This window comes from Psittacula echo (assembly GCF_963264785.1).
Source record: "Psittacula echo genome assembly, chromosome: 6".
Taxonomy (NCBI): domain Eukaryota; kingdom Metazoa; phylum Chordata; class Aves; order Psittaciformes; family Psittacidae; genus Psittacula; species Psittacula echo.
Window position 1 is genome coordinate 69,185,314 of NC_137743.1, and position 21,568 is coordinate 69,206,881.

General features: G+C 37.7%; 1 protein-coding gene across 4 annotated transcripts in view; it reads left to right on the plus strand.

Moving 5' to 3' along the window:
- Positions 1 to 4,384: 4,384 nt before the first annotated feature.
- Positions 4,385 to 21,568, plus strand: part of OSBPL6 (oxysterol binding protein like 6) — a gene marked incomplete at its 5' end in the record, with an annotated part of 51,972 nt that continues 34,788 nt past the window's right edge. For all 4 annotated transcript variants that reach the window (XM_080621322.1, XM_080621323.1, XM_080621325.1 and 1 more), the window contains 2 exons: positions 4,385 to 4,486; positions 17,262 to 17,357. In XM_080621322.1, coding sequence (XP_080477448.1) covers positions 4,385 to 4,486; positions 17,262 to 17,357 — 198 coding nt within the window. The remainder of the gene's footprint in view (positions 4,487 to 17,261; positions 17,358 to 21,568) is intronic.

Here is a 21,568-nt window from a genome sequence, read left to right on the forward strand (position 1 = left end):
AGAAAGACATTGGATCCCTTCATGAATTGAAAGAAAATGAAGAATAACTTTGTTTTTAAGACCTATCTAATACTCAATTTGAGAGACTAGGGGGAAAAAACCCCAAACCACAACACTAACAAACTGAGAATAAAAGAGGGAAAAATAATTGTGCAGTAAAATATGTTAAACTCTGAGACTGAAATAGCGAAAGAATGGGGGCTGGGGAGTCCATAGGTTTCCACTTCTCTCTTTCTCTTTCTTTTTTTTTTGGGGTGAGGAACTTTGAAATCGAAAGCTGCCTTAAAAATAAGCATAGTAGGAATGAACTGCAAGGATGTGGTGGAATAGTTTTCATTTCTCATTTATAAAAGAAGTAATCAATACCAGATATTTAATAAAGAATAAACAATTTCTTACCTACTCAGTGAAGAATCTTTAGTATATTTCTTAAGGAACTTCTTATTTAGTTTTTGTACAGCAATTTTATATTCCTTTATGAAATGAGTTAGATATAGATGTTTTGAGATGTTTTGCCTCATCTGGAGTGTGTTACAATCATGGCACATGTTTTTTTTCTTGTGCATCAGAGACCTTGCTGCATTGTTTGCTTGCAGGACTCACTCTCTCCTTGAATTTGGGCAGAACATTTTACCTTTCTATATGCATTACATAAAAAATAAATAAAGAACTTAGAAGAGAATGTACTGAAGATCAAGTAAATAATTTTTATGATTACTGAATTACAAGTGATGATTTAAATCCAGAATGGTTGAGATGCCAGTGAAAAAAGTTGACCATCCACCCCAAACCCAACATCATATTTTTGAGTTTGTTTTTTAGATTTTGTATTATTTTCTAGAAATATTCTACTATGGTATATGGCTTGCTTCTCTTCCCATTGAAATCAGTAGCAAAATTGCCAGTGACTGGTGGAAAAAGTCTATGAAAAATCTCAAAAGCGTTGGTTTCATTTTGGTAAATTGAATTTGTTGGCCAAAAAATTAGATTTGTAATTGCTTACTTCAGTCTTAGTTACAGAGAGACTGGTGGCTCTTCACATCAATTTATCTGAATTTATTCCTTCTAACATAGTCTAAAAAAGATGTATTACCTAAATTTTAAGCCAAAATTGGAAGATAAGTTCTTAGCAAGACAGAGAAACAGAATCCAAATTCCATGTGCAAGAACAATAACAAAAAACTCAACGCTAGCTCTTGCTAGTTTGCATTAGTATTTTTTATTGTGCTTATAGTGCTTGTTTTTACAAATATCCCACTTGTCTGGTTTTGACTTTTAACCCTGAACTGTTTCTTTATCAGAAATTTCTATGTATAAGTAATAGCAATCTTGCATTGAAGTTATTGTTGCTGTTAAACAGAGCAAGGACAAATGTTTGCTTCTTGTAGTATGAAGGGGGGGCATTATAGTTTTATGTATCCTTTTTGGAAGACTGCTATTGATAAATTTTGAGCAAGTTGTTGGTTAAGTTCAGCTCTTAATGCTTGGGGAACACCACAGAACCACCACTGGAGTTTGGCTTAGATGTAAACCACAATTTTTAATTCTTTTTCCTTTTTAAATACCTGTCAAAACAAAAAGCCCATACTTCATAGGCTCAAACCTGGCAACTGTTGACAGAACTGCTTTTCTTGTGTACTGTCTGCTAGCACTGTGTTTGCTTCTTACGACAGTACCTATGCTTTGCAGAAGCCTTAAAACCACATTTGAAGAGAAAGATCACCGTCCTGTGCCAATACTAAATATAATTTTTTTCACATAAGTTAGCTGAGTGAAGATCAGATGTTTTAAAAGGGGCTTGATTTTCATTTGCCCGAAGGCTGCTCTGCTAAAAAATTTTCAGTGACCTCAGAGCTGAAAGTGACTGAAAATTTGTCCTTTTAACTATTAAGTAACTCAACTGTTCTGCACAGATTTTGAGGAGGGATTGTAATTTTTGTGTTCTAAATGTTGTAATTTGATTTTTGATTTATAAGAAAGTTGCATAGACCTTAGGTTATCACTGTTGATATATCTCTTCAGCTACAATTTGCTGGATGCATTTGTAGAATATGAATATACTGTTAAACTAGCCAGTTGCTGGTATGCTAGGATAGAAGGAAAAGCCTCTCCCAAGATGCAACTTCATTATATTTTCTCTCTAAAGTTTTGAAACAAATGTGCTATTCATCTTGTTTATTTTTTCCTTCAAACTCTGCTTAGTGTTGTAGCACAACCCATCTTTTTAGATTTCTTCTAGCAAGAACTTCTAATCCTAAGAAGAAAAGATAATTTGTCAAGGTGTTCAGGCGATGTGGGCAGCTTTTGCTTATGGAACAGCCATGTCTTTCTAGTCATACCAGTGGGCTGCTATGTGGGCTCTGTGGATATTATGTGGGATCATAATAATTCTTTGGGAGACTCTTTGATAGAGGTGGAAGCTCATCCATAAGATGGTGATATTCATAGTTGGAAAAGTGTTGGTACCTAATAAAGTGGAGTCATTCCACTTTCCGTAGTACAGCAAGCAGAAAAGGTGTCTCTCACTTATAAGTCATCACAGGTCTCAGCTCCGGCAGAAGGGTGTTTGTCAGGGTGCAGTATTTGAAACCTGGTGGCCGCAAGGCACAATGTAGTTAATTATTTAGCTGACTCAGTGTGAGTTTGCGGGTTCAGGATGATATTCTTGTATGGATATCTGTTGAGACTGGAGAAGCTAGAGCTCTATTTTCAATATGTCATAATTTTTTGAGCCTGCAGTCAGGTTAGAGTGTTAGTTAATGTATTTTTGTCCTGATCTCCTTTAACATGATGCAGGACAGCACCTGTTTTCACACAGCTAAAGCTTGCTGTGCTTGGCGTGCTGTCGTCACAATGTATGCAGAAGGGCACTATTTCAAAATTAAAGTGAGGGTGATGGGGAAGATAGATGCTAGCTTCAAACAGACGACATCATTCACGAAATGATTATATCCAAGGTTAATGGAAGATCAGACACAGTATCTATCAGCTGAAGCACGATAAAAGTAATCTGTTAAACACTGAGAACAGTAACTCTGTTCCTGAATTGTCATAATGTACTTGCAACATTTTTATAGTGTTTGACAGGTAGTGTTTGCTTATTTATTGACAAAAATATTCTCGGTGCTGCTCTAAGTATCTGTTTTTTCTGTTCTTGGATGGAAATTAAAGGTTTGGGTGGACAGAAGTAAGTGAAAGAAAGCATTTAATACTTGCAAAGAGGTAATACACGTAGCAGTGGCTGAGTAAACAGTAGTAGTAAAACAGGCCCTCGTAGCTGCCATGGGTTAGCCAGCCAGGGCCAGGAAGGGGCAAATACCCACCCAGCCACTCACCCCTCCCACATCAGTGGCATGTGGGTTAAAAATAGGATGAGAAAGCTTATGGGTCTAGATAAAGACAAAGAGACTGCTTATCAGTTACTGTTGCAGGCAAAATTCAGGAAAAATTAATTTATTGCCCATTAAGATAGATTTAGGTAATGAGAAATGAGAGACATTAAAATGACAACACCTCCTTTACATTTTTCACAGGTTCAACTTCACTTCTTCATTCCTGACATCTCTGGTCTTCCCCTGCCCCAAGTGGCATGATGGGGTGTATGGTGGTGTTTGTGGTTGGTACATAGCAGTTTTTCCTTGCCACTCCTGCCTCCTTGCACTTTTTGCCTGCTCTGACATGTGTTCCTCAAGGGCTGTAGTCCTTCAGGGAAAAATCTGCTCAGTGTAGGCTGCAGTTCCTTCAGGACTATCCATCTCCTTCATGGGCTGCAGGGGAGTGAAACTGGGCTGTCCACCCCTTTCAGTGAGGCCTCTGACTTTGAAAGACAGACCAGATTTTAATAAACAACTTTCAGAATCCCTAATCTAACTGCAGGATTTTGAAGAACTGCTGATATAATGGGGTGTTCAGTGGTATTTGTGTTTAATGGGAAGTCCTAAAAGGAGTTACTTGATAATATTATGATACTATGCAAGATGCAATAATGATCAAAGATTGTTAACTTTGCCTGAGAATTGGTGTCAATTCCTTAGGCCTTTCTGTAGGGTTATTTGAAATAATATAATACCACTTTAATCTTCTGTGAGAATGCAGAACAATATGTTTTTACTGTGTTGTTGTTAGGAAGGGACATAAAAAATGGGAATTCTGTTGGATTAAATAGTGGCTGTCAACAGATTGCTGCAGAGCTACTTTGGAGCAATGGTGTATTCATTCACTCTTTCTCTCACATTTTTCTTTATTAAGGTGCAGTTCAGCTGAGATTTAATTCCTTTTTGGCTGTCCATAAACTGTGAAAAAGAAGGATGCAGAAGACTATCCCTTGTCTTTTTATACATGACTGATAAGAGCACGAGATCATTAGTACAAGTTTGCTGCAAAGATGAGTTCAGAGGAGAAGAGTTTATCTCCAGCTCACAAAACATCCACTCCATCACATCGAAGTGCCTCCTCTTCATCGTCATCTCAGAGGGACAGGAGGCAGGTAAGGGAAAGATCTACATGTTTGTAGTTTGGGTGAAATGATTAATTTATTCCTTTAATGTGGCCATTAACTCTTGCTAGCTCTAAACTCACTTGCTATAAGCACTGAATGATATCACTATAGCCAAGAAGTGTGGATTTTCTATTTTTTTCCCCACTTGCTAAAGTGTTTTGAAAAAGATTCAGAAGCACCATGTGCATTGTGTGTAGGGCTGGAGCAGGAATCATGTGGACAAATAGGAAACTTGTTCTGAAGTCTTTTGGGATGTGGTTTCTTTGGTAGCATCTCCAGGGATGGCGCATCCACCACCTCTCTGGACAGCCAAATACAAAGGCTGATGCTGAAAAGTTTTTTAGAATAATAACATACTTTAAAATTTTTATTCATGGAAACCTTGAACTCTAAGTCATCTTCTGAGTTAGTTTGACATGATTATGCTTAAAAAAGAAATGTACAAAATGTAAGAATATAACAACTTTATAATTTAAATATTGTGAAAATATTTTCATTAATGCAATACTGGCTTCCTTTCAGCTTGACCAGGAAGAGATCTTAAATGTTTGCTGTGATATGCATTTACTTGAATAGCTGTATTTTAAGAACATTTTCCCCAACTACTTATATGACAGCTGTGAGACCGTTCTCGCCTGCTGCTGAAGTAGTTTTTTCCTTTACCTGACATACAAAATTTTGAAAACTGAAAATTTTGATGAAAACTGAAATGTTAATAGCTTTGAATGTAAATAGTCTCACCATAAGGTATGTTAAACCAGGAGAAGAATTCTGATATGTGTTCAGTAACAGACAGGAAATGTGTCTGGAATTTTCTCAATAGTTTACATTGCTTTTCAGCGAATCCAAAAATGATGTTCTCACAGGTACTAAATATTTTCCATTTCATATTGTACAGGATTTGGGATAGCTGTAGTCAGTTAAGTCCTGGTTAGCATATGATCTCCTCTTAAATTGTCATTAGTTTCATCTGGAAGCAAGAATTTTTACATCTTTTGATTAAAGCATCGGTATAATTTATCTCCCACATTCAAACCCAAAGAAGGTGAATGCAAGACTTGTAGGACCTGCTGATCTCAGCTACGAGCATATTCTCTGAGTTCTCTTTGTAATTAGGTAGTTTGGTATGATCATGCAAGTGAGAATGAAAAACATTACCTTTTGGGAATACATTTTACCATAAATCTTATGGCTACTATATCTGTTACCATAGCAACGGGGTATAGCAAGGTATACCTGTCATCATAATGAAATGGGTGCTTAACTTTAAGTCCATATTTGGTCACTGAAACATGAAGCATGGTTTTAAAATAATGCTGAAGAGGTCGATGGTGTGAAGTATCCAGAGCTCTCTTGAATCCAATAATGCTTGATGATGCTTAGCAAGTATATTTAAGTATGTAAATGTGGACTAGAAAGGCAACTGCTAGGCATTAATTTTTTTGCCTTAGTGCTTTCAGTGTTAAAGGTAGAGAAATATCCAAGAGAATGAATGGATGGGCAATTTCTTCTGCAGTGAAACTGAGCTGCAGCGTGCAACACAGCATGAGGTGCAATAGTACTATATCCAGGGAAATAAATGTACGAATATTTCCTCTGTGCATTTAAATACAATAAATCAGTCAGCTTCATTGTACCATCTACTGTAACAACTGTATATCTAATTTCTTTCCTTGCCTGTGGAATTATTTGTACATGTTTTTGTTTTCATAGGCTTCCCTCCAAACACAGCGCCCTTCCAGAAGGGGTAATATGTATTGATATGGAAAGTGATGTGACTGGATGAGTGTCAATGTAGCTTTCATTGTCATATGTGAGGATAATACTTGTTATTTCTAGATGGTTAATGACTGAAATCTTCTCATCATATCATTCTTGGCAAAGTCATACCAGCAATTATGGAACAGCTTCCCAATAAATTATGGTGAAGGAGGCTGAATGATTGTGAACATGACTATGATAAATCATTTCAGGGAGAGTGGACAATGTCGTGCTGTATGTAATGCCAGCATTTTAATGTAGCATTCTTATTTGTGCAATATACATCACCTAGGAGAATTAGCAGTCAGCAAAAGCTTTGACTTTGCCAATTTTCAGGATCCATGACTAAGTAATTGAGAAATGAACAGATTACTGAAGCCAGCAATCACCAAAAAAATGGGTTCAGAATTTCAGAGGAGTGGCCTTTAAGCATTTCAGAGGAGATGAAAACCTAGCCATATGCTGTTGCACAACAAGAAAGAGGAAGACTAACGCTATTTTTAGAAAGTACAGCTGAATATGGTAAAATCATATGTTGTGTATTCAGCTTGATGGGTTCAAGTTCTTTATAAATATTCCATATTTTATTTATTGACCAAGTATGCAAGTCATACTGCAGACTGTAGTACATTATATGTTCTCTGCAGTGCATGGGTAGCAATATTGTGCTGAGAAGGCAGAAAGAAGTAAATACATTATAGGGTTAACACTGTGCAGTTTGCTAAATTGGGGCCTGACCCCAGGGTGTTAAACAGAGAGAGTGATACAGAAGCAGAGTAACAATAATGAAACTGTGAACAAAGGAGAGATTTTGACTTTTCTGATCACCATCTAAAGGCTAGCTGATACATGATATGAAGTAGATTTAGTAATGTCTGCTATTTTAAATGCGAAGATTTATCTTCTAATGTCTCAGTTTCCTTTTTAGTCTTTATGGGGGAGAGATGATCAGCTATTACCTCTTTGCCTCTCTGTTGGATTGCTATTTCAACAAAGCCTGGGTTCATTTTGCACCCAGCAAACACAAAAGGAGAAAAGCTTTTAGTCCTATTGCATATAGCCTTGTGTGGTCACCTTTCTACAAGGAAGCTTTCATATTTCAAATGACTATTGTCTTTCAGCCATATATAAAGTGTGAAAGATAGGGGCTTTGAAGGAAAGAAAGAGACAGCAATCATCTGCTTTGCATATTTCAGTGTGGTGAGGTTTGTTCTTTGTTTGGTTTATTTGTTGTTTTTTTTTTTTTCTGTAAGAGCAATATTGCCTGATAGCTGAAGTTGTGTACGCAGGGGATGCAGAAGGTGCTGTTTGCACTGGAGATGCTTACCTAGCCTTGAAATTCAGGAGCAGAGAATGATTCTAAAATCAAGGCTCTGGTCTTGTCTGGAGGTCTGTGCTGGAAAATGTGTAGTTAGCTTTTTATAACCACTGTATTTTAATTGTCAAAGTAGTCTCCTGAAAGCAGTATTTCCCAAGGTGGGTATCACTATTTTGTAGATCTAAAGGCTTTTATGGTGGTGGAAGGATTGAATCATTTGTCTAGAGCAACCTTAACCAAATCTTAGTTTATAGAGTAACTTGAAGACTATAAAAAAGGTACTGCAGTAGGTGAATCTGGGGGTGAAATGTAAAATACTTGAAAAAAAGGACTAATAATCATTATTTGGATATAGGGATGCAGTAGAAATCTAGGTCTCATAGTGCTATACACTGTATTAAGCACATAATAAAAGGCAGTTGCTAGCAAAAAGTGCTAATCAGGTGAAAAAGACATAGATTGGGAGCAGAAAAAGAAAGGTGACTTGTCTGTTTTCTCTTTCATCAAATACTGATAAAGCATAATGAGAAGGGATGTGCATAATTGGGAAATATCATGGGTTCTATGTCAATTCTAGTTTCATGCTTCCATCTAACATTAAAAAGAGTAAAAGCAGAATTATGAAGGCTTTTCTTAGCTAAGAAAACCACCATCAAGTTTTTCCCAGGAGATAATGAGCTGCGAATTTTTCCTAGATGTACTGCAGGGACCATCAGGTTCTGTGAAGCAGAGTTCACATGGGCAATCTGCATGCCACATCAAGTGGATGGTGCAGGAGGGAGAAGGAAGAAGTGTCAGAAGTGGAATGCTCAGCTGAGCAGTGTAGAAAGCAAAAGGTGCTTGATTTAGAGTGTGGGACTCTTGGTCAGGAAATGAGTAGGTGAAAGAAATGAGTAGAGGAGAGAGAACTGGGTGGGCCTAAGGCTTTGTGAGGTTGTAGACACGAAACTAAGAAGCAAGAAGTGGTTTGCAGGAACAACAACTGGTTGAGAAATTAAGAACACGGTAAGAACAAGGAAAACAAGGGGAGAGGATTGTTTGGTTTGGTTTTTTTGTTTGTTTGTTGGTTGTTTTTTTTGGTGACCCCAAAAAATTGTGAATAATCTGTTATTCTGACTGCTTAGTGTTTAAGAAGATCTTTTTGTGTGGTTATTCTAAGCAGTAGCAGAGTCACTTTTTCTGTCCCATACAAAAATGTTTCAGTATTTGAGGATGAAGATACTCAATGCAAAATGCTGGGGCTTAAAATGAGACCTGCTGTTGCTATTGCTTTAGCTTGTATTGCTGCTAAACCTTTCCTGGCAGCTCAGTGAGAAGTCGCAGAGCAGTGGTAATGGTAAGAGTCATGGCAGGAGCAGCTGTGAGGGCAGAAGCTATGGGGTTCCAGCCACTAGTGCTATTCCTTCGGTAAGCTAGGTCACTGCAGGTTAAGGTCCATCATATACACAGATCTATCTTGCCTGCTGGAAATTGAAGTCCTTTGGAAAAGTCTCTCTCTTTTCATTGTCCTAGTTCATTTAGCATTTTTGATACTTTTTCTGGGAGACTGGGAACAACTGGATGTGTGAGAGTTTGTGAAGGGATAGGAGGGATTGTTCATATTCATGTAGTGGGTTTTTTGTTGTTGTTGTTTTAATATGTTGAGATACCTCAAATTCAACTTTCTCTTATTTTATGACGAGTTACAATCAGTGACACAATATCAAGGATGGTTTTATGGCTTCATTATAGATTTCATCTTCATAAACAATGACAATAATAGTCAAGTGGAATTTTTAGTGTCTAGTGTGTCTCAGACATTACTGGCCATACAAGATTGCAATACAATATAATGTTAATGTATTCCATGTGGAAGAGAAGTCTGAGTGTATTTATATCCCTTCTTTATTCTTAAACTGAGTAGCAGCCTACATGCTCGCTCATTGCTGTCAGCCTCATATGACATTAGGAAAAAGTTCCTGGTGGTTTGAAAATTTCCACTTGTTCCTGTCTCTCTGTGACTTTAAAAGCTGGCAAGGATGAACAGTTGTCTAGTAGATATTGTACGGACCTGAGAACATGGAGCATCTTTCCATTGTAGCAAAGCATAAACTTTTAAGAGTACTTTTACTTCTCAGTAGTTTGTGAGAATTCAAACTTCAAACTGAAGTCAAACTTCAAACTGAAGATGCTACTAAATGCCAAGTACTGTTATTATAGTGATGTAATTCTCTTTTGCTTTCTTTCCTAGTTAACTCTCTTTACATAATACAGTTGAAGCAGCATTAGAGCAGGAAGTATTAAATAAGTGGTTCAAAAGCAGCAACTCATCGGAGCAAGCAAATGTTCTGAGGGAGCCAAAGAATGAAGTGGCAAAATTGTTAACAAAAGCATGTGATTATTCTTCACTTTGGTTAGCTGCTGCTACTTTACAACAACTTTTTTTTCTGTGCCTTTAATAAAGTCTGAAAATGTTCCTTAGGTTCAGGAGGTAGCAGGTCTCACTTAGGCATCTGAAAAAATTTCTGAAACAATGTAATTTATGAAGCCATGGAACAGTTATGTGAATGTTACATTAAGCTGAATGCCACTGCACGTGTCTTAAATCATAAATCTCAGGTCTGCTAGACTCCTTTTTCATCACTCGTACGGATAACAGTGGATATCTACACGTGACACAATCAGACCTTCAGAAGAAGGTAGACTTTCCAAGTGAAGCTTTCTGTCCCCAAATTTTTCTGGAGACTGGGTAAAGACCTTGTGTAAGTGAGACTTGGAGGGAACTGGTGCAGATTGACCCCAGGGGTGAGGCAACCCTCCCACCTCCCAAGCAGCCAAGCTGACGAGTGCATTTAAAGTATGAGACGTTCCTGTGCCGGCACTGGGAATCCTAAGGGGCAGGGCTACAGGCATATGTTGGCAGCAACACATGCGCAGGAGCCCAGTTCAAACTGGATGCATCAGGCTTATTGTCTGTATATTGCGAAGCCAGCCTGCAGGCATGCAGCAGATGTCCTTCACCTTGTGCCTGCATTTCTGCCTTGAATTTTCACGATGGATACATGCCAACCAGAAGAACTACATCTGTGTGCTTGTGCACTGGATGTGCTCTCTCCGGTTACTAATTTCCCTTTTTTTTTTTTGCACAAATTTCCCTCCCTTCATAATATCTACAGTGGTTCAGAGATAAGATCTCCCAGAGTAGAATCGCAGAGATTAATAGAGGGAGATACCGCCTCTTTCTAAGAAAGACTTTGCTTTAAAGCACTTGAAGAAATAAAATGGGCTGGAGCAGTCAAGAAGAGATAGATAGCCTGGTCTATAAGGCAAGCCAGCACAATGCCTGAAAGACCTGTGAGGAAAAAAATGGCTTGCAAGAGACCTGATTCGGTTCTTGTCAGTGATAGTGTGCATGCCAAGCTATGCCACAGAGCCATGTGTACATATCCTCTGAGCTTTGAGTATATTGAGCAATAAACATTGCTGAGTTATCTTACCTCTAGGAGTGCTTTACACATTGCATGCAGTTCAAATATGTGCAATGAGAAAAGATTTATTTTTTAAAATTGTGTCAGTTTGAGTAGAAATAGCCTATGTAGCTATCTCCTATTACAAAACTCAGGAAATTACTCACATAAAACCTTAATTACCTATGCAAATTATGACAGATAATTTAAAGTGGTGTTTTCAGAGCATGTCCCTCTTACATTCCTCTTTTCTATTTTTTTTCCCTCTATCATGCATGGACGTCCATTCCTATGTAAGCATGTCTCACTTTCCTTGGGAATATAAACTAAAAGGTCAGCTTGTATGCGTGTTTAAAAAAATGAATGTTCATACAATTCAAGTGTCCTCAAATATTGGTTGATATTATCTTAACATGAACGCATTTTCTAACTGCAACTGATCCAAAATGGGGTCAGTGAGGAATGTGTATGCACACATGAATTCAGAGGGAAGGAGTGCAGCTCTTTTGAAGTGCCACTTAGGATTTCTGGGAAACAAATAGGGGAGAAGAAAGCAAAGCATTATTTTATTTTCAGTTCCCTCAGTGGAAGGACAATAGTGAAAAAAAGAGGGAGGGTGATGGCAGGTGTGATATGAGGGCTTCTGTTTTTAAGACACTCATGCATGATTGGGATTATCCACATTCAGGACATACAAATGTACTGGGCTGAACACATGTGTGCATTAGTAACATCCAAACTTCTGCTCCCACGCCTCCCCCAGTAGAATAAAACTTAATGTAAAAGAAAAAGTTCTGATCAAAAATTTTTCAAACTCCCTTTTATCCTAGCTACTGTATTTTTGTGCTTCATATATTAAAGTTTAAAGGATATTGAGAAAGTCTAAGTAGGTAACTTATGAAAGGATGTGAAGAAAGGGCTTTCTTTTTTTGAATGCCCCCTCTTTTATAGATGAGTGTCCAACTTTCTGGCCTCTGATCTGTGTTAAGTTAGACTCCCTTGCAATCATTCATGAAAGAGAAGACTGCATGTACTTCTGAGGAAGGCCATTCAAAATTTCTAGAATGATGTCATTAATTTAAAAATCTACGTATCAAGGAATGGTTTTCTTTGTGTAATTTTATTTTCCCTTTTTTTAAACTATATCAACACTAATATAATGATTCATTATTAGCCTGAGACTACTGAGATGAAACATCAATCCTTTTAATTGTGGTTATTCAGTAGTTATAAAAAAAGATTTGTATCATTAGTAAACATTTGAACATTTGAATTCTCTGTCAGACGTTGTCAATATATCTGTTTGCTCTATTTTGAGATAAGTGTGTTAATCTGAAGTGTGAAATGTTGTTAGTAAAGACTTAGGCCGTGACTTGGTAGTTGTTCCAAACTCCAGGAAAAAGAAGATTGCTGTTACAATGACAGCTCTTTTCTGCTTTATCAATTTGTGCTAATGCTTCTCTCCAATAAGCTCTTCAGAGGAGCAAGAGCTTATTTCTCTTCAGTGTTTGTCAAAAAAAACCCCAAACTTGAAATGCAAAGGCTTCTTTGCTTCCTGAGACTAAAAGCATTGATGTGAAATGCTACATACGATACAAAGCTGACAGAGAGCTCCTGAGCTAACAAATCCTTGACATTTCTGTAACACAGGAAGTGTTTATTTTGCATGTCCCAGGAATGAAGTAGAGTCATATATACCTGTTTGTTATTAATATGCTACAGAAGGGCTGCTTAGATATACTTGTGTTTCAGTAGAAAGGTTACAAAGAGATGATGTTAATCTTAAGCACATTTCTGTACAAGATGAGCATGTACTACAAGAATTAAAAAAATATTACTTACATGTGCTATTCATAATGTATGGTTGAGTTCCTTTGTTGGTTGATAGCTGAGATTGTTGAAAACAGCTATAGAGCAGTGTCAGTAGGAGATACTGAGGATGAGAATAGGACCATGGTTACTTTATGCAAATTAAAACCAAAAAGTGCTAGGAGAAAGAAATACACTGATGGAGACATGGTTGTTTTGCTTTGTACTCACCTTTCTATCACGATACTCAAAATTCTGTCTTTGTTCCAGCATCGACAGAAGGAAAACCAGAGCTGAGTGAGAAGCAGCCTAAGATAAAAGCAAGTTTCAAGGTTATTCCCTTTGCAAATAATATTGCATATTAACTCAGCATATATCGCAGCTTTAAGAAGTGGTAAAAACTGGTATGCCTGCAGTCAAGTCTGTGTCTAACTTATTACTGCTGCTATATTTCAGATAACTGGAGAATACTATGTTTTTAATTGAGAGGAAGTAATTAAGCATTGCACTTCATACTAAATGGCATTCCAATAAGAACACAGGTCTATGAAAGGGTAGCTAGGCTGTAAAAAGAATGCCAGTGAATAGGAGATAATAAAAGATGCACCAGTTAGTCCTTTGGACTGACCCCCCCTGAAAAAAAACCAAACCCAAACCAAATCACAAAAATCCCAGAGAGAAATGCTCCATTTTGAATTACAGTGTATGTTTAGGCCCTTTAGTTATGGGTATTGAAGACTGCGGGAATGCTGTGAGCAAACAAAATGACCCACCCTGCCCATGGCAGGGGGGTTGGAACCAGATGATCTCAAGGTCCTTTCCAACCCTAACTATTCTATGATTCTATAATTGTTAGCCGCACGTTGTGCACATTTCTGGACTAGAGTCTGTGTCCTATGTGAGTGATAAATTCCTCACCATTTTGTCCTTTTCTTGGAAATGAATAAATTATAAATTACAAATTAGAGAGAACTCATTGCTTTAAATATAATTCATTCCATTAAGCAATTAAGCAGCAAAGCAGAAAGGGGAGGCATGAGTACCAGGCTTGTCCTTCACTGGATTTCTTATCTCTTCTTGCCCAATATGTCTTTTTTTTCCTTACCTTCCCTTTGAAAGCAGTTGAATGTCTCTTCTTTTAATGGGAAATCAGATTCAGTTAAGAAATGTTAGGGTCTTCTGCCTCTGGCCTGATGGAGAACAGATACTCCATGTGTTAGTATTTGTTATGGTGGACGAGGTGAATGGGTCATTGAACTCTTCACTGAGAAACAAAGTTGGCAAGGTATATAGAAAGATATCGTAAAATATGTTTTCTATTCTTGACCTCTAGAGAAGCTAAAAGTATGAAACATCATCATCTTATTATTCTCCATCAGCATCCTTTTCCCTCACATGTTTTTGGGAAGCAACTTGAACAAAATGCAGGGCAGAAGCAGTATTTATGTTCCTTGTGTGTAGGCTTGTTAGGGGCATTTTTGAAGCAAATGTGTGCTCAACATACATAATATATGATGTGAATAATCTCAAAGCTGAAGGAAGGATTGTAATTAGGGGTAAGATTTACCAATGGAGTTACAGAGCAATTTCAGTTAAACTTGTAATCTTGTTGAATTAATGTCCAAGAGCACACAGAATTTGATGGTGCTGGTGTTTTTCTCCAGGACAAGTGAGCTATAGCTCACAGGTGATCCTATGTGACATTAGGTAAGTCTGGAATGGAGTAATGCAGAGGTTGGTTTGTATACTTGTATTCTTGGGATAAGAGGAGTGAGAGTATCAGTTGATTGATAGGCCTAGATTAGTGGATTGCTCATTTTTCTGTTCAATTATAAACAGAACTCAGAAGCTGTATTGATCTGCCTCTTTCTTCCTTTTCTTCTCATTAGCTTCTTTTTTAACTGCTTCTTTTACCAACTCTAGTTTTTCTTGTTAAAACAAAACAAAATCCCTTGGTAATAACTTCAAGATCTAAATAATTTTTATTCCTGTGATGCTAACTAAGCTCCTCCATTATTAAAAATAGCTGCTACTCAAAATGCCTAATAATTGTATGATTTCTAGCTATAATTTAGCAGAAAAATAACATGCATTAATGGAAAACATTTTGCATCAGGTAATGTCTTTTAATACTATGCTAGAGATCTCACAAATTTAAAGACCTTTTTTTGTCAGTGCCGTAGTGGTCAGAAAAGAATTGAAAAGCAGGCATTTACAGACAACACTTCTTGAAGTAGCAATTTTATTTTAAAAGTGTTAATTTTCTTATTTCCAAACAAATAATTGAGTAAGTCAGCATTCATTGAAGTGCTGTTAGCTAATAATGTGTTTCTCAACTGAAATGGAACTGAGGGCTGACTAAAAAAATAACCCCAAAAAAGCACAAAACCCCATTGTGTTAAAACCATGTGATTGAAAATGTCACTGGAAATCTGGCAAGCAAAGGGCTGTTGGGTTACTCCACTCTAAATATTGTACAAAATGAAATTGCAGTTATGTAATAACAAACTGCACCGGCTGCTACATATGAGACCTTCAGAACATCTGTGTTGGGCATTGCTCCATCTCAAGATGGAGGGATTCCTGCCTGCCAGACAAAACTGGCAAGAAAGTTGGGAATCGCCCTGATTATGCTAATGAAACAAAATTTCAATCTTCCTTGGAGGAACAGATTTAGGTTTTCTTGTATATTGTTTAAACGTAATACTGTTTGCATAAATAGCATGTCATCTATTCAATGAGAAAACCTTATCTTAGTTTATTATTAATGAGCTCAGCTCAAGCAAGCATATAAAATTATTTGGCATGTAATATAGGAACTTGTGTTACATAAATACAAATGTTTTTCTCTATTTATAGACATTGGGCTAAGTTATAAGACTGGTCTTTCTTTGATAAAACAGAAGATTTCAAAACATAGGTGACAAAGCCACAACTGTGGCAGGTAATACTGCTGCTTTTCTACATCCATCACTGTAAAATTGAATTGGAACTGAAAATAAATGCTGATTATTGTTGCATAGTGGCAAGGATGCTTATTAATCTCCACTGACAACAAAGAAATCCCCATATTTTCCTGATGTCATTCACAGTTGCAAATTGAGAAAGAACAATGAAGGCCTCTGTGTTGCTCTGCAGCAAGATGTGGTCTGTGTTATATGCACATTTATATGAATAGCTGTGTTTATTTTCGTTAAGTTTGTTTATGGTCCTTCTGTACTTAGTTATCTGTATAAACAACAATATTTACTCTGCTGCTTGCATGTATTTTTCTATTCCTGTAGTGTTTCTGTTGTCACTTGTACCTGTGTAATGTCTTTTGCAATGAATGTAAAGAAACTTCATTGTGAACAAAATTTAATTGTTGTTTTCAGTTGTGAAAACTTAACCTTCTCAGAGGGTAATTTCAATTGCAAGTTTGACATTGTGTTACATGTCTCGGAAATGAAATAGTTTTATTTCATGCCAAAGAGATACTAATAACATGTTGTGGTAGAATTCTTACCAAATAATAATATGAAATGTAGCAAAATTTCACCAGAGAGCAAAATGCAGATCCGAGCAGGCAAAATGTGGTTATTTTCTCCTGTAGCAAGAAATGCTTTTTCTTTTGCAAAATATGAGTGAAACATTTCTGGAAATGGGAAGACATTTTTAGGTATTTTTCAAGAATAGTATTGTTTTCAGAATTAATTATGACATCATGTATTTCACTTTTGTACCATGGGCTGAAGATACAAAATTTTATGTTTTTGTCATATGTAAACCCAGCTATACTTGTTTGAGATTACTGTGTTCCATAAATGCTTACCAGCAAGCCCATCAGCTGAGACCCAGTAACTGATATTGTGAAAACCTGTCATCTATTAAAACACACTCATGTAATGAGTTACTTCATCTCAGTCAGAAACAAAATTCTGAGGTGTGGTAATGAACATGTTAGAGGCAGTAATATCATATGTACAGTGGTTTTCTTCAGAAGTGCTGACTGCATGATATGTGTATTCAGTGTCTTGTATCTTAGCAGAAAATATAACAGGTCTGGCTATGAGCACTTTGCATGTAAAAACTGCATTACTTGTCTTTCCTGGTTTGTTTGTTGTTTTGTTTTTTTTTTTTTTTTTTTTTTTCTGTTCTCAGTCATTTCTAGGCTGAACAAAATAATTAGTTTAAAAACCAGCAATAAGAAAAGAAAGAAAGGAAGATCTGAGACGTTTGTTGCCTCAAAAGACAAAGTGTGCAGTTATGTTGTGGATGGCTAGTACTTGGTATGTTTCGAGCCACGATGCTGATATTTTATATAAGGAGTGTAATAATTGGTCATTAATTACTTAATATGTATTTTGAAAGGTAATGCTGAATGATAAGTTATCATCTTTAATTACTCCATGTAATTTATGTATCTATCTATCTATTTATTTATTTATAGAGTGTTCATATTTTGGAGAGGAAAGCTTCTTCAGGAAGCACAGATCCTTCTTTAAGCAAGCAGTTCCTCGAAAGTGACCCTATCTCTCTATCCAAGGTAAGCAAATAAATGGGTTGTAATTTAGGTGATGAGTTTTCCTCTGTACTTTGACTAACAGCTTTTTTGTATGATTCTACCATTAAGTATATTGTGAGCCTGCCCTGCAGCTTCCTGTTCCCCAGCTGAGGTGTCTGAGGTGCCACTAATCTTTAGTAGATATTAAATTAACAAAATTAAGGATTTTGATGGTGGTGATGGTCTAGGGCTTTTTGCCCATGGCTGGCCCCCAGGGGCAAGTTACAATTTCAGAGTATGGGGCTAATGGGGACTTTGAGAAATGATCCAGTCCTATCCTCTTATTAAGGTAGACCAAACCATATCCAAGCCCCAAACTGCTGCTAAGCAATAATGATATTAATTTTAAAAATATGTCTTAATGACATTCCTTGTGGGTAGTTTCTTAACGTTTGAAATTTAAAATCTCTTGCTGAGACTTTTTTCCTGAGAAAGGGAAACAGAACTGTAGGAGTAAACCCAAGAATTGCTGAAAGTTGCAGCCTTGTGCATGGTGCTTTGTAGTCAATTTCTTCCAGGCTGAATTCCTCAGTTTTTAGAATAACTGATTCTAAGTAAGTCTAATACCATATAAAGAAGCCTTCATTTTAAGATACTTCTTATGAAAAAGTAAGATTGGTGCTGAAAAGGCAAGGATGCTGTGATGGAATATTTGATGGAGAAGAAAAATCTGAAATTAAGTATTTGTAATCTCTGAAACAGAACTGGTAAACAAATTCAGAAGGAAACATTCTGTGGGCTGATGCCAACCTGATGAAGTTTAACCATGCCAAGTGCAAGGTCCTACACCTGGGTCAGAGCAATCCCAGGCACAGCTACAGGTTGGGCAGAAAAGAGATTCAGAGCAGCCCTGCAGAGAAGGACTTGGGGGTGTTGGTTGATGAAAAAATGAACATGAGCCGGCTTCAGTGTGTGCTCGCAGCCCAGAAAGCCAACCGTATCCTGGGCTGCATCAAAAGGAGCGTGACCAGCAGGTCAAAGGAGGTGATCCTGCCCCTCTACTCTGCTCTCGTGAGACCTCACTTGGAGTATTGTGTGCAGTTCTGGTGTCCTCAACATAAAAAGGACATGGAACTGTTGGAACAAGTCCAGAGGAGGGCCACGAGGATGATCGGGGACTGGAGCACCTCCCGTATGAAGATAGGCTAAGAAAGTTCGGGCTGTTCAGCCTGGAGAAGAGAAGGCTGCATGAAGACCTCATAGCAGCCTTCCAGTATCTGAAGGGGGCCTACAAGGATGCTGGGGAGGGACTCTTCATGAGGGACTGTAGTGACAGGACAAGGGGTAACGGGTTCAAACTTAAACAGGGGAAGTTTAGATTGGATATAAGGAAGAAATTCTTTACTGAGAGGGTGGTGAGACACTGGAATGGGTTGCTTGGGGAAGTTGTGAATGCTCCATCCTTGGCGGTGTTCAAGGCCAGGTTGGATGAGGCCTTGGGTGACATGGTTTAGTGTGGGGTGTCCCTGCCCATGGCAGGGGGGTTGGAACTAGATGATCTCAAGGTCCTTTCCAACCCTAACTATTCTGTGATTCTATGATTCTGTTTTATTTGGAAAAGAAATACTTTGCAGTCAAAAAGACTAGGTTCAGAAACCTGTTGGTAGTGGCTCCCTTACTCCCAAAAGCTGGGTTATATGCAGATCCAGGGACTGTATGTTGTGCTTAGGTTTCCCTGGCCCTGCTGCTTTGCACAGAGCTGTTTCTCATGTAACACGTAGGGAATTGCAGAAGCTGTAAATTACTGATGTTGTACTTGAGAATCAGCATTGGATGAAGACTCTTCAAGCATGCCACTTTCACTCTGTTTTTCTCCCATTTCTGGCTGTTCTTGCATAATGTCTTTTGTATTGGGCGTATCTCATCACAGCAAACCTGTGGGATGAGACAGAGTCAGGATTGTTAGGGTGGTTTAAAGAACAGCTTGTAGCACTGGTGCAGTAGGAGACAGGTATCCACATTGCACTGAATAATTGCTCATTTTGTCCCTCTGTATCTGGCCTTTTGTTTAAATGAATAGCTATGTGAGACTGTGATTTCTAGTTGAGAAGTAATCAATACTGGTGTTATCTCGTAGATAAAAGACTTATGCCTGCAGCTGATCTTCTAAAGGAAAAATCAATCTGCTGAAGAATCAGTTGGCAGAGTTGCAGAGAGAGATTCTCCGCTCACCCCAGGGGACTCATAGTTTAATTTGCACCCCTCAAGTGTCAAGTGCTTCTTTGTAGGGAAAAAAATAATACATATGTGCTTCCCTCTACAGTAGTTGAAATAGAACATCCAAGCAAAACACAATGAACTAAAAAAGACATTTTTTTGAACATGGCATTTAGAGGCACTGTGACAGTTCCGGTTTATGGTATGCAGGGAAAGTGAAACTGTCCTGGTTTAGCAGTAGCAGTCATTTTTCTCCTTCTTAGTAGCTGGTGCAGCACTGTGTTTTTGATTTTCGGACTGGGAACAGAGCTGATAACACCGATGTTTGGTCTGATCAAGGACTTTGTGAGTCTCATGCTCTGCCAGGGAGGAGGGGAAGCTGGGAGGAAGCAGGGACAAACTAGCCGAAGAGATATTCCCTACCACAGCACGTCATGCCCAGGATGTAACTGAGAGTTACCTGGAAGGGCTAACTCACTGCAGGGTGGGGGCGAGGTATCTGTTGGTGAGGTGGTGTATTCTCTTCCCTTGTTATTTCCTTTATCATTATTATTATTGGTGGTAACATTAGTTGTTTGTGTTATACCTTAGTTATTAAAATGTTCTTATCTCAACCCGTGTAAGTCACATTCTTTCGATTCTCCTTCCCATCCCTCCAGGAGCGGGGGGAAGAAAAGGTGGGGGGAAGCAGACTGCGTGGTTCTAATTTACGGCCTGGGCTTAAACCACGACAGAAACTAAAAAAATATTTCTATTAAAATTGACTGCTGTATGTATTATTTGGGATAGGGCTTTTCATCCTTCTCAAAATAACAAGACCTTACTGAAAATTGTAGGGCTGTGTAACTGGAGGGGTTATGAAAGACTGACAGTTTTGAACAACCTTTGTAAAGGCTTCAAACAGTTCTGTGGGAAATGTAGGACACAACTTTTTGTTCCCTTTAAATGTTTGATTCTGTATGAACTTCCTTTCTTGATAACATTTCATAGCATTGCTGATAACATTTCATAGCATTGCTGGGAGTTGTGACAGATCAGCTAGAAAATGCAAGTTTACAATTTGGTAGGGTACAATTAGTAAAATAGAGTCTTAAAGAGCAGGCAGTAGGATATTTTTAACTTGGTACAGAATTTTTTTAATTGCAATAGTAGCAAAAGGATATGAATAAGCGCATGACTTTTTTCTCTTCAAAAATACTGTTCTTTAGCTGTTCACTATGGTATATTATAAGTCTAGTTTGAGTTGTACAAGTCATCATGCATAAGAAGTGGCATGTACAAGAAGTATGCTTTAATTGGCTCCCTGAAAGGCATACAGCTGGATGTGTCTGAAATGATACAGTTTCTATTCTTTTCTCTAGAGAGAAAATTAGTTAGCTTTCCTGTAAATTTCTCTTAATACAGTGAAATGAATCCAGGAGAAAAAAAAATCCTTTTGCAGACTTCTAAACGGGCAATTAGCCTGTGAAACTTTGTCATAAAATGCCTTTGAAGACAAGAGCTGGCTGCATTCAAAACCAACAACAAATCAATCTCTTCTGCTTGTTTTTCTGTTTTTAAGGGGAAAATAGGGTATCCAGAGTCAATGTAGCTTGTACTTTAAAGATTAGAAAATTTACAATTTGACATGATCAGGGAATAGCACAAAGGGCACTGTTGATATGTATCTATGTATTTAACAGTATGCTTTCCTCCTCATTTCATTTCCTGGTAGCATCTTTTTGTAAGAGAAGAAATACTCTGACTAAAGGTACATTTTTAACATTTAGATTTTGCCCATACTCCACTTGCAAATCTGTTCAATCTCTTTCGTTCTTACAGTGCAGTGCTAATTTGTGGGATGCCTTCTAGGTAGACTTAGCAGCTGGTCAGAGCCACCCTCACTTTCACACTCTTATCTCCGGTAGTAGGTCTGATCTTTCTTATACTTAGCTGAGCCACAATTTGGTCCTGTTTTCATGTATTTGGATGTATTTATTTAATTGGGATGCAGTCCTTGTTGTGAACATATGTTCAGATTCACACTCAGATTGTTG